Below are 13,345 nucleotides of genomic sequence, written 5' to 3' on the forward strand. Positions count from 1 at the left end.
AAAACTGGATGCACTGGAATCATATCAGAGGAAGACAGACTTGGGGTTTTCCACAGATTGAGAATAAACTCCCCAGAATGGAAGCCTCATCTGTCAACACTGTCATGAATGAAGTATTTCTGTCAGATTGACGCTTTTTTCACGGAAGGGAAAAAGGGGATTGCAAAGGCCAACCGAGGCAAAATATGAACTGTCTAATAACTCAAAGGTTAATTTACGAGTCAAGATGGAGCATGGAATGGTCCATCGCTGTCCATGCCATTTTATGGAAATGCTTGTCCTTAAAATGGCATTCCCAACTTGGCTATTTAAAAGCTTTTCTATTTTCTGGGTCACAGGGTTTATTTAGGCTGATAGATAGAGAAGCTTCGGTTGTGGTGGTGCACACAGCTGCTAATGTGTGTTTCAGACTTAGCAATGTATTACATTAAGCCTTTTATGCATTAAAGTGCAATGGATGTGCCAAGAATTATCAACATGTTTTAAGCTCAACGACAGCATGTTTGTGTGTTTCTTTCAGAGATATGCTGAATTAGGTCTGCCACCTTCCAGTGTGCAAGGTTTACCACATAGGTGAGTATATCGAGTCTGATCAAGAAAGTTTTGTGTGATCTTCGGGAACTGTGGGCGATGCTGCCAATCGTATTTCAACCTTCACTTGTAGTGTAGACACAGCTTAAATGAATGTAATGGGAGAGTACAGTGTGGTTTGCTAATAGCTGGAGTCTGACGTCTTTGAATCTCAACAGACAGGGTTTAGGGTCTGGCTACATCCCGTCAGGAGAGGCCCTTCCTGTTGAACAGCTACAGCCGGAGTCACTTTATGTTGGTCGGGGGGGAAACACAGATCAGTTGCCCTCTTCCACCAGGCCACGACCTGTAGGTGGAACTACAGGTATGAGCTTAAAGGTTTCACTTGTAATAAAGTGCTGATATCAAATGAGCAAGTTTTGTTATGTCACAATAAAAAGTATAGTAGTGTATATACAATATGATGCAATATAAAGTATACTTTATGCAGCATACATGTCGGTTCACAGGTGCCCAGCTACATCATTTAGCCCATGTTGGTCTGACAGGTCGTGTAGGTGACGGCCGGCAGCCTGGCGGGTTAAGCTGGAGCCCGTATCATGAGGACGACAACAAGCTTGTTAACAACAGGGAGCCTGTAAGTCTGAAATACTCTCTTACTTAGATTTTAAATGAACAAATAAAGGGAAAACAGGATTTTCTTTACTCTTTTGAAATTGGTGTTTAGACTCATATATTGCAAACATATAAAGCTCCATCCTCAGTCCATATAGAATATTTATTTTATAACGTTTAGAAATTTAAAAAGTATCAACATAACATAATCATGAGAACATTCTGATGGTCATAATCAGTTTTACCACTTATTACACAGCTACTTACCAAATAAATAGATGTAGAAATTCAACAGTGATTTTTTTTTATTAGCTAAATACTGTCTCAAAACCAGGGATTTCCTTTTTTTTTTTTTTGGTCAGCCGAACCCCTTTGACCTCAGATATTTACTTTAAATTAAGTACCTCCTGAGATTTTAAGTTAATATTTTAATAGCACATTCACATGTTAATGTTTCTCTGATGTTGGTTAATAGTCGCATGACATGCATGTAAACAGTATTTTAACTTATTTTCAAATGATTTATTTTAATTTATTTTTTAATAGCTTTCCATCAACTCACAAACCCCCAGTTTGGGAAACCCTTCTATATACCATATATTATCTATAAAATATAAATGTCCATGACAACATAGGAACAAAATAATAAAAACTGTAAAAAAAAAAAAAAATATTGCAATTTTAATTAACATTAATTATTATTATAAATAGTGACTTTTATCTGTTATTAGGCTGAAAATAAAGTTGAGCATCTCTAGGAAAAAAGCCTTTATTGTGAGGATGAACGTAACCTGACATGACAACTGTAAATGATAAAAGGTGCACCATTCCATGCTACTTATATACATACATTATTATATATATTTTTAAAAATAGTATATAAAAATCAACTTGAACTAAAATAAAACTATAACAGTCAAGCAATTATAAAATGCAAAGCTGAAAAATATATAATGCATGGCCTTTTTGGTGAAAGAAATGTTGTCAAACACTATAAGCAGGCTTCAGAGGGGAAAATAAAATAAAATGATACATAAAGTGTGAAATAGGTCCTCTTCAAACTCTTACTTCAATAGCTATTCTCACTCTTTTCTGCCTCCGTAAGAGGCTTCTTCGGTAACACATTAGGGATTAGGGAACACTACTCACTATTAGCCAGCTGCTTATTAGCATGCATATTACTAGCATTTTGGCTGTTTATTAGCACACATTAATACCTTATTCTGTATGACCATATTTTAGGTCCCATAACCCTGTCCCATACTGCTACAACAACTACTTTACTTACTATCAATAAGCAGCAAATTAGGAGGTAACTGAGGTAAAACTTTTAGTTAATAGTGAATATGTGTTCCCTAATCTAAAGTGTTACCACTTTTTCTAACTGTACTCTTTACTGTACTCTTTAAACTAACTTTACTAAACTCTTTAAGGTTTTTAAAAAAATATTCTTTCTCTCAACTCTGCCTTCCGTCCTTCTTTCCTTCATTTTTTGTTTAGGTTCTTGGCTCTCTTGACTACACTTCCATCTCTGTATTCCAGACCTCCAGGAATGGTCTGAAGGAGCCATCTGCCGCTCCTGCCCACCTGGACTCTCTCGGCCTTGGCTACGCTCCCTCCGCTCCCCACGAGGAGCCTTCCCCTCCCAACCACTCTTCCGCCTCGCTCATCAAAGCCATCCGAGAGGAACTGTTGCGCCTCTCCCAGAAACAGGCAGCGGTACCCAGCTACCACAGCTAAGACCTGCCCCCTCAAGCACCATCAGGCAAAAGCTGCACTACACTGCACTGTACTTCCCATGGAAGTGGCTTTTTTGAGAGGACAATGACTGTATGTCATGTAGCCTCTGCTGCCTCTCGGTGGCAGAGTGCATTAGGACAGGAAGAGTAGACTATTATCCTGTATTCCCAAATTCCTCAAGTTGTTCTAAACATAAGCTCCATCCTGAGACTGAAGAACAATGTTTTTTACCTTGTTTACAGGCGACTGTATAATTTGGTAGCAACTGCTCTATATGACAACAAAGCTAAAATATGGCTGCCACACATTCCTTTGGTCTTCTGTCAGAGGTGTGCATGTTTTTCACATTGTGTCGTTTCTTTGCTGTGTACACTGCCTTCACTTTTGAATAATTTTATACCTTGCACTGACTCTTGTAGATTCTCATCACTGAAAACTGCTTTTGATACCTTAAATGAATCTCTCTGATCTACAAAAAAAAATTAGTTTTTCTCAGTGCTGCATCTTCCCGTTCTCTCATGTTGCTGACTCTTTTATATCTGTTTAAGGCCATCAAGCACACATTGCCTTCATAATACAGTATTGAACCCTATACAATATTGTCTTATACTTTAGGGTCCAGTAATAGTATTTGAAGTAGTGATGTTTTCCACCTTCATATGCCTTTATTTGGTTTGGCATGTACAGGAGAGCTGGACATGCAGCTGTTATTATGTCCAATGCATTGGAGGACACTATGTTAACATTAAAGAAATGTTCCAGGTTCAGTACAACTTGAGAGATTGTTAACAAATAAAAATGTGTTTTTAGTAATGTACTTACAAATACAATAATGGACTGGTGGTCCATAAAGGATTCCAAGTTTCCCAAAGTTGATTTAAAGCTGATTTAAAAGAAAATAAATAAATAAAATTATTACATAAGTTAAATAATATTAATTAAATAACAAAATGATTATAATTGACAAAATTATATATATATATATATATACATCCATACATTAATTCAGTTAAAATAACTTTAAAAGTTTGAGGCTGGATTTTTTTTTTCTCCAAAAGAAGTCTTTTAAGCTCACCAAGGCTGCATTTATTTAATCAAAAATACAGAAAACGAGTATTATTATCAAATATTATTAGACTACAATTTAAAATAACGGTTTTCTAACTGTTGTGCTGCTTAATATTTTTATGGGGAAAAATGCAGGATTCTTTGTTGAATAGAAAGTTCAAAAGAACAGAAATTATTTGAAATGGAAATGTTTTTTAACATTATAAATGTCTACACCTTCACTTTTGACAAAATACATAATACATACTTTTTGAATAAAAAGTATATACTTTTAATCTTTTGTAAAAAAAAGTTTTTTTTTTTAAGGTAAAAACCTTACTGACCCCAAACTTTTGGATGGTTGCATATTTCAATATACAGGGTAGAATTGTTTTGTTGTTGTTTTTAAGACAATACTCACAACTGTTGGTCATTGATTTGAGGTAGTTTGTAGTCTCCCATAGATGTAGGTTGTTAGGTCATCTGCACAATTTGCTTTGCTTTGAAGAAGTTTGAGATTTACGGCAAGATAATTCCACTTCAGCAAAAGCAAAAAGTGCACATTTTGGCTTTTAAATCCATCCGGAATACCTTGCCTCATTGTAAGTGCATTACTGTGAACATGTTTTTATGTTTTACAAACTCGGGGACGAGTCAAAATGATTGTCTGTGGTAATCAACAGTATGTCACAGATGCTGAACAGCGTCTGCATATAGAGCTTAACTCATTTTGATCCCAGAACATTTCTTAAACTGTTCATTTTCAGTCCATCTGTGTTCAGGAGAATTCAGTTCTGAACAAGTCCTTTCATAAGTACTTTGAGTATTACCACTGTGTAAATGGTATTGCAATTCAAATGATTTAAGTATTGATTAAGGTCAGGTTTATGTCTCAGAAAAGTTAACTTCCGACTCCTTTGTCCAACTGTATTTTATGGCCATGAAGTGCTCATCATTTCATAGCAGAAAGTGTTTTTTTATTTTTTATTATTATAATTATTATTCCAGGATGCACTATTTCTCATTAAACTGCTGTTGATCAAATGGATACAGTATATTCCTCTGTGTCTTCACGCTTTTGATGTGTTAGAAAAGCATAAAACTGTAGTATTAGGCTCGCTAAAACACTGATCCCTTGGCTATTTGTACTTTATTTCATGCTGAAACTATGTTCTTGCCTTTGTGCTAAAACTATTTTTGTGTTGATGTTGCAAACATGAGCATCATTTGCTCTAAGATAAAGGACTCTTCTGTTACTTTGTCATTTGAATTGCCCTTGTTTATTTGTTGGAATGAGTTTTTTTTTTTTTCTCTCGATTTTGTTAAGTTTGTCTCATTGGAACTACCTTGACCTGTAGTTAAAAATCTGCTGATTCTATATTTAAGTGACAATTAAAAATGATTACCGTATAGGTTGACCGTTGTTTGCCTTATCAAACTCTACTAAGTTACAGAGACTGAACACTGAAACCTGATTGGTAAGTGTGCATGTTTAAATCAAATTACTTAAGCATTCATCTGAACTGAAACACATGTAATTGCTGTTCACTTTGTGGAAAAAAAACATTGAGATCTTGTTAGGCTCACTTTCACAGAGTTGCTTGTCTGCAGGGTTGCTTTAAGCGGATTTATTTGTGTATAGTGCATCCTAGTGGATAAACTGGTTTACTTTGCATTCTTTGCATACTTTATTTTACATTTACAGTGTAAAACCAATAGATGACACCAAATGCTTGTCTTAAAGGGTTAGTTTATACCCAGAAATGGGCCATTGACTTAGTTTTCTTTCATACTTCCCAGAGAAAGAAAGAAGAAGAAAAAAATCATTTTTGGAATGACATGAGGATGAGTAAATTATGACCGTTTACATTTGTGAGGGTTCTATCGCTTTTCATATAAATTAAATATCAACTTTTTCTCACATTTGTTTTTGATGTCCTTATTATGAAAATATGACATTTTAAATATTTGCAACCATCCATAATTTTATTCAACTTATTTACTTTTGTGTATATATTTTTTTTTTATAAATGTGCATATAAAAAGATTGAGTGGCAATATTTAGAATTTCAAATTGTGTCTTTTTTGCATGCACTAATAATAACTACCCATGGAAAAGCTGTATAGGATCATCAGCCAAACCAAAATAACTCCAGGCTTGTTTTTTTCTTTATTATGCAGGTCTAAATAACCAGGCTTTCTCTGAAAAATTCCACCCATCTGCACTGCCTGTCCTTTAAAAATACACATAAAAGCATTGTTATTAAGTCATATTAACTTCACATCGCGATTCAGACGCTCAGACTCCCTGAGCTCATGTTTCTCTGGTGCACATATGGTACCTCGGCTCCTCATGGAGTGGAAACTGCAGTCCTGTTTACATTCTCAAACAAAAGGGCTCATCAATGTTTCAATGGCTCTACATTGTTCAATTTGTCCACCTTGTGTAATGTGGTGACCTAGTGCTAATATTTGCCTTGTCAAATGTGGACGTATTTTCAGACCAGTCTATATTTACTCCCAAAGGGGTAACACACATATGATATTGAGTTGTAATATGGCTTTCTACCTGCCTTTTTTATGTGATCTCATTTTCAGTATTTTTTGGTAGTTTTACACTATCATTACCCTGCTGGATAGCCTTGCATGGCTGCACTACGCTATTTGATATTAAGTAACTACTATTTGATATTACATTTTAAAGTAAAAATATTTAAAATGCACAAAATTGCAACTTCATCTTTACAGATATATTTAAATACATGCCATGGAAGTTTCAATAGAAATGATGTTGAAGTATATTTTACCTTAGGCCTACCAAGGTAAATAAAAAGCAGTACACTTTAACCATATTTCAAAGACGATGGACATGATTATGAAATTAAATATCAAGATGTACGTACATCTTAAGTGGGTCAAAAAAAAACCTTATTGCATTTAATATCAATTTAAACTATAATACATTTTCATTTAATTGTAAATAACATGCAATTAAGGGTTTAAAAAACATTACATTTAATTCACACTTAAGTATATTCTTATAATGTACCGTACCGTAAAACTATACTAAAGTGTACTACTTTTTCACAATGGTATGCTAGTATTGTGCTAGCCTAGCTAGCAGATTGGCATAAGAATTTACAGAAACTATCTTTTAAAACTTTATTAGTCTTACCTGTAAACAAACTCTTTTATAGACAATTCATATTCTTAACATGTTAATATTTCACATTTAGTGACCCCTGACTAGTTACCTTGTTTTTTTTGGGGTTTTTTACCCAATTGTTTTTGTTCAGTCCAGCGATCGGTTCTGAGGTCTCTGATAACGCTTTCTCACTCTTTTGCTCCTTGCCTTAACCCGCCACAACTGAGTTTCACTAAGAGCCTATCAGTTACTGAGGCCCTGAAACCCAACACCTCCGCTTGGCACACTGGGATGCGCAAGGACAATGCCACAGGCCCTTGGCAGGGGGAGTACCTGCTCAGGTAACCAGACACTCGGACACCCCCACGAACCCATCGCTCGCAAAGCCCCAAGCCTCACATTCATCCTCAGAAAGAGCAGTTTAAGAGGAAGGACTAGTACAGAGTAGACTGAAGTGAATTCTGCAAGTTTTTAGTTGATAATTAGAAAGGAATGTGTTTGGAAGTTTCCCAAATGCATTCATGGAGAAGGTTGTTGGAGTTAGACTTGCTTATGTTGCTCTGAAAAACATGTTGAGCCTGTGAGCACAACTTAATCGCTTGTGGGAAGGTCTCTGGAGGTCAATATTTCTTGGATCTTTTTGCGTGAAACCATGGTAAACCATCAAACTGCGATGGTATCCTGAAATGGTTTCGCGTATTGGGATCTCATCCATGAACTGGAGCTTCAACATCTCATTGGACACTGAAAGCTTGTATCATCTAGCGTGATGCATGGGCTTCCGTGCTCAGCGCTACAGTACTGTTTCGGTGGTCCTCCAGATGTTTCTACTGACTCTGCTCCATACCTGGACCCAGAAATCTGCAAAACTGGACCAGATCTGGTCATGGGGCTGGCTGTTCTCACTCAGCCTGGTCCAATAAACCCTGTGAGGACTGATAGCCAGCCTTCATTTAGCTGCGTCTCCATCCAGACCAAGACTAACGGAACTAACTCCAAAACCAAAGAACTGGGCACAGAGAACCAGGACACATTTAATTCGTACCCAAGCTCAGAAGGGCTCTCAGAGGAAGACGATGCCCAGGATAAGAGCCCTGTTGTGGACACAAAACGGCCACATATTCCCCGTCCATCTATCATCAGGCCACAAAAGGTAAGATTTGCACTCAACTTTTAGCTTGTTTAGGTATGGATGCCTATTTCTGCCACAGAATAAAAATAAATAAATTAAAAGGTAATTGCTTTTTACTTAAACTTTAACTTTTTATCACAAGGTTTTTAAGGTTCAGTTTTAAGTTTATATCTCGCGATTCAGATTTTTTTCATGAATTGAAGACATCATCTTGCTCTACAAAGATTTTTGTCCAATCAAATGCTCTATAGAACGAGAATGCCCCTCCCCCAATAGCATCTTCGAATTCTGAGTTCATATTTCCCAATTCTGACTTTTTTTGGGGGGGGGGGTCAGAACTGGATTTTTTTTTAAATCTAAATAAAAAAGGTAATAGCTACTTTTTTTATCTCACAATTCAATGGCAGAAACGGGCTTTAATAATTTAGCTTAGCTGGTTCCTGAAACTCCTAAAGCTCCTTCTGAGATTCTACTAAGTTCAGTTGTTCAGTGAGTGAAATTGCTTCATAAAAAATCATGAAATCTCTTGATCACATTTGGATTTCCTATTGAAGTTTGGTTGGGAAATAATTCTCTTTTTAAAAGTTACACTTGAATTGGCAAACTTTTTTTTCTTTATATGGCAGATAATGTTTATGGCAGAAATTGTAAGAGTAGTATGCTAGTATGCAATTCTGATGAGTTATGTCACTGCCATGAACCAAGCTACTTGCATTCTATAGAGCATTTGATTGGACAAAAATCTTTGTAGAGCAAGATGTCTTCAATATTTTGGTTCTTTATCCAAAAAGAGCTAAAGCTATAGTTGTGTCCCAATTGACGTGCTAAACATTGGCACGTGTGATATGCACTATACACTACTGTCTAGCATATGTATTTTAGAGGGTTATTTTGTAATACAGCATCAGAGTCTGATAACCCTCCCCCTCCACTATGCAAGGAAATTTGTGACAATCGAGTGTCCAACATTCCACACTTTGTTTTTGGTTGAATAAGTGCAGAATATTTCTTGGAGTTTTCAGTCAACACACTTTTCACACTCTTGACTACAAAAAGTTGTAAAAGTACATGAATTGAGACACTATAAATCTGATTGCAGATGCCTCAAAGCTAATATGGACTGATTTCATTAAGGTCTTTATCAGGAAGTGTGTGCGTTTAGACAAGCCATTTAACACAAGTCAAACTGGTTGCACTTTAGCTCTTGTACTTAAGCTAAAGTTCTACATGACCAAACTAACATCGTCTATCTGAGTTAAATCAGATGATCACCTTAAATTTTTAGGCCTGTTTGATATTTTTAAAAGAATTAAAGCGGTCTTATGATGTTGCTAAAAAGAACATTATTTGGTGTATTTGGTGTAATGAAATGTGTTTATGCGGTTTAAAGTAAAAAAAAACACACATTATTTTCCACATACTGTACATTATTGTTTCTCCTCTATGCCCCGCCTTTCTGAAACGTCGATTTTTACAAAGCTCGTCGGTCTGAAAAGCGAGGTGTGCTCTGATTGGCCAGCTATCCAGTGCGTTGTGATTGGCCGAATACCTCAAGCGTGAGACGGAAATGTTACCCCCCTTACCATATTGTGATACCTTGTCCCGGCTGGAGCAACGAGACAAAAACATGAAAACCCATTACAAACGAGGCATTTGTTGCATCCAGTGGGGACATAATTACTGATTATAATGACTTATACTGTCTTTTTACGCGTTGCATTGCATCGCGCCGCATAAACATAAAACCATGTCTGCATTTGTGATCGGAGAAATGACAAACTACAAATGCTACTGTACACTGCTCAAAACTCGCGTTTGAATCATCAGTGGCAAATTCTTTAAATATGAAAAACGTACTTACAGTCTGTGAGTCAGAACAGCCGGCGTTGTAGCCTACTCTACCAGGATGAGGAAACAGTTCTCCATAAAATGCGCTGGACACATTGGAATATTTGGGTTGAACTGTTCTGGAACAGTGTTGTAAATACAACTTAACCACTGATTTCTAGTCGTGTCCTCTTTTGGAAGGCCAAACAAAGTAGTTTCACTTTCACAACAAAACACAGTGTCACACAAGGCGGGCTAGAGTGAGTGGAGGCCGATGTTCTGACAAGTAATGCTACCTATCAGATTATGCTACCAACACTGTATTTATCCTACTGTACGGGTAGGTTTAGGGTTGGGCTAGGTGTAAATGTTATTAAAGCCTCACACCTTATTAATATCATGCTGGAAGCAAAATCTGATAGGTAGCACTTTTCACTATCGAATTATGCTACCATCTGTTTTAATGGGAGGTAGCAAAATCTGACAGGGTAGCACAAATCGTCAGAACACCGGTGGCTAGAGTGAGCGGCGGCGGGCGGGCTTGCGGCAACCACATGTGACGACCCCGGGCTGGACTCCGCTTCGTCCACGGTGAAAGCCGATCCGGCGATCCACATAACATTGATGTATTTCCTCAGCGACCAGCACAGATCAGCTCCAGGCATGACGAAGCGAATATCGTCCTCTTTTGGAAGACCAAACAAAGTAGTTTCGCTTTCACAACGAATCACACAGTGCCTTCACGACATGGTGGCAGTGGCAACAACAATACTACAGCGAGAATAAAAGTTACGCCTTCTTTCTTTGCATGAACATTTGGGCGGTGTTATGCAAATATTTCCACATAGTGAGGTAGATATGTGGGGGCGTGTTAGAACGAGCCATTTTAGGTAGGCGTGGTTAACTCTTAACTTTTATAAAGAATATCTCTTTGGATTTGAGACTTTAGTCTTTGCAACTTTACAGATCTTCTTTATGCACCAAGAGATTGTAACACTCCAAAGAGAAAGGAAAACTTGAAATCGCATCATATGACCCCTTTAAGGCTTTTCAGTTGGCTTGGCCTTTTAAGTTTAACGTAATTGTAAGTTCCTGTAAAGGTTAGGACTAGCCTAGTCTGCTATTGAGATTTATTGAGGTCTCAGTCCATGAACAAGACTTAAAGGCTTCTCATTAGCAATGCTATTAAACTTGTGTGTGTGCGGGTTTCTGGCTTCTAAAGCAACGTTTTGCTAATTTAAGCCTCACTGTGAATGCATTTTCTGATTCTAAAATGTATTAATATCACTAATATCAGAAGAACATTCATCATTCAAACTGCTTTATACACAACACACAAAAATATATTTTGAAGAATGTTGGGGACCAAACAACACAAGACCCCAATCGAATTTAATTTGTATGAACAAAAAAAAAAAACTGTTTTCCTTTTTTGTGTTCTGCAAAAGAAACAAAGTCATACAGGTTTGAAACAACATGAGAGTGAGTAAATTATGACAGAATTTTTTTTTTAGGTTATAATAATCCTTATTGGATAGTTAGATAGTTTTCTACTGTCTAAGATTAAAATATGAAGAGGTGAGATAAAAGATGAAAGAATAAGTAGTATAGATATCATCATATCATAACATTCCATTATGATAGTGTTGATTTGGGATTATAAATAATGGATATTTCCCCTGTCTGCTGTCTTTGACGTCACACTTAAGTAAAGTCGCTAGTGAAGTGCTATGTGTTTTGTGTCCATGAGCAAAGATGGCATCTTTAAAATCATGTACTTCCAGAATGTCATGGCATTGAGATGAATGGGAATGCTAATGGACAGCTCTCTCCAGGTATTGTAGTGCTCCCTGAATGCTTCTTTTCCCACGTCATCACTGCCCATAAATCCAGCATCCTGTCTCTCCCTGAGGAAGATTGATCTTCCTTGTGTTTGGCCTCTAGGTGAACAGCCTGTCCTCCACATACCATGCTGTGTCAGGGACAAGAGTTTTTTCCCCATTCTTTGTGTTTCAGTTTGATTTAAGCGAAGGCTTCTCTACAGGCACACACAAACTCTCACATGGCATTGTAGTAGCAGCCAGTGCTGACAGGAGCGCTCATGTTGCAGTAATATGTTAGTATAAGACACCTGGCACCCACAAAGATAGGTCAGTCACGGTCTCGAGTTCAAATGCAGTGAAAATGTGTGTACGGTCAATTAAAGAGAAGTGGGGGATGGATGCCATTAAAGGGCTATCACTTTTCAACGGGAGCCTCTAACTGCTGCATATGTGTATGTGTGTGTGTATGTGTGCACTCATGAAACATGATTCAGAGATAAAACCATGCTACAGCTATCAAGTTTTCAAGCCCTGTATATTTTGTGCATCATATAATAGCCATGAAGTGACTATTATATAACCCCGTAACTGAATATACAGTATGTTTTGTGTGTGTGTATGTGCATATATATATATGCACATAAGCATATATATCCAATTTTTAACATAATATTGTACAAATGCACTCCTAATTAATATTCTGAATAAAATGTGAGTGGTACTAAGGTGTTATGGGTGGTTGCAAATGATTTGGTCACTAATTATGGCACATGTTCCTCTTTAATACTAATGGGGTTTTCTAACCAGTTTTATATGGATTTGTTATTTTTATTTATTTATTTCTATCACTATCTGCTAAAGTTGAATACTTTCAGTTAGAGGTCTATTCGAATCATTAACCAAATGAGCAATAATAGTGATGCGACTTGCAAACACTTCTGGAAACATGGAACCACAGAAAGATTATCATAAACTTTCATTTGGCCCCAGTATTTGAAAATTAATCTGAGTGTATGTGAGTGTGCAAGATGTTTTGTGATGTTCAGAGGAAGATCCAGATGACTCCAACCACACCGCCTATATCTAGGCTACAGGAAAAAGGAAAAGCATGTTGAACAAGGGGAAAGCTGAATGTGTGTGTGCATGTGTGCAATGGCTTGTGTATGAACTTCTGAGAGCCAGTTTTTAGAGTTTTGTTAACAACGTATGTGTTTGGCAATCCTCCGCAAATATTGAAGTGTTGTCGCGAGGTCGACATGTACAAAGTAATATTTCTAATTGAATATTATGAGGGTACATAAAAAAAACCATTTATGATACAGATACATTTATGATACAGATTGCATTATTCCATTAAACATTAACAAGAATTGACAGTTTTGGAAGAGACAATAAGAAGGAAACAATTAATGAAATTTTATTTATTATTATTTTTTTTAAAGGTTGTGAACACATAAAAATCATTAAAAAATATATATTTTTTTA

At 36.6% G+C, this 13,345-nt stretch overlaps 2 protein-coding genes across 2 annotated transcripts in view; both read left to right on the plus strand.

Moving 5' to 3' along the window:
- The window catches only part of LOC107587023 (UPF0606 protein KIAA1549), a 72,986-nt gene extending 69,259 nt beyond the window's left edge, over positions 1-3,727 (plus strand). The window contains exons 18-21 of the mRNA XM_016274623.1: positions 521-573; positions 750-895; positions 1,041-1,168; positions 2,647-3,727. Coding sequence (XP_016130109.1) covers positions 521-573; positions 750-895; positions 1,041-1,168; positions 2,647-2,886 — 567 coding nt within the window. The 3' untranslated portion in view covers positions 2,887-3,727. The remainder of the gene's footprint in view (positions 1-520; positions 574-749; positions 896-1,040; positions 1,169-2,646) is intronic.
- Positions 3,728-7,831: 4,104 nt separating this feature from the next.
- Positions 7,832-13,345, plus strand: part of LOC107587024 (uncharacterized) — a 46,795-nt gene continuing 41,281 nt past the window's right edge. Inside the window, exon 1 of the mRNA XM_016274625.1 lies at positions 7,832-8,231. Within this exon, the coding sequence (XP_016130111.1) occupies positions 7,848-8,231 (384 nt within the window). The 5' untranslated portion in view covers positions 7,832-7,847. The remainder of the gene's footprint in view (positions 8,232-13,345) is intronic.

This window comes from Sinocyclocheilus grahami, unplaced genomic scaffold (genome assembly GCF_001515645.1).
Source record: "Sinocyclocheilus grahami isolate Dianchi unplaced genomic scaffold, SAMN03320097.WGS_v1.1 scaffold88.1, whole genome shotgun sequence".
Classification (NCBI taxonomy): domain Eukaryota; kingdom Metazoa; phylum Chordata; class Actinopteri; order Cypriniformes; family Cyprinidae; genus Sinocyclocheilus; species Sinocyclocheilus grahami.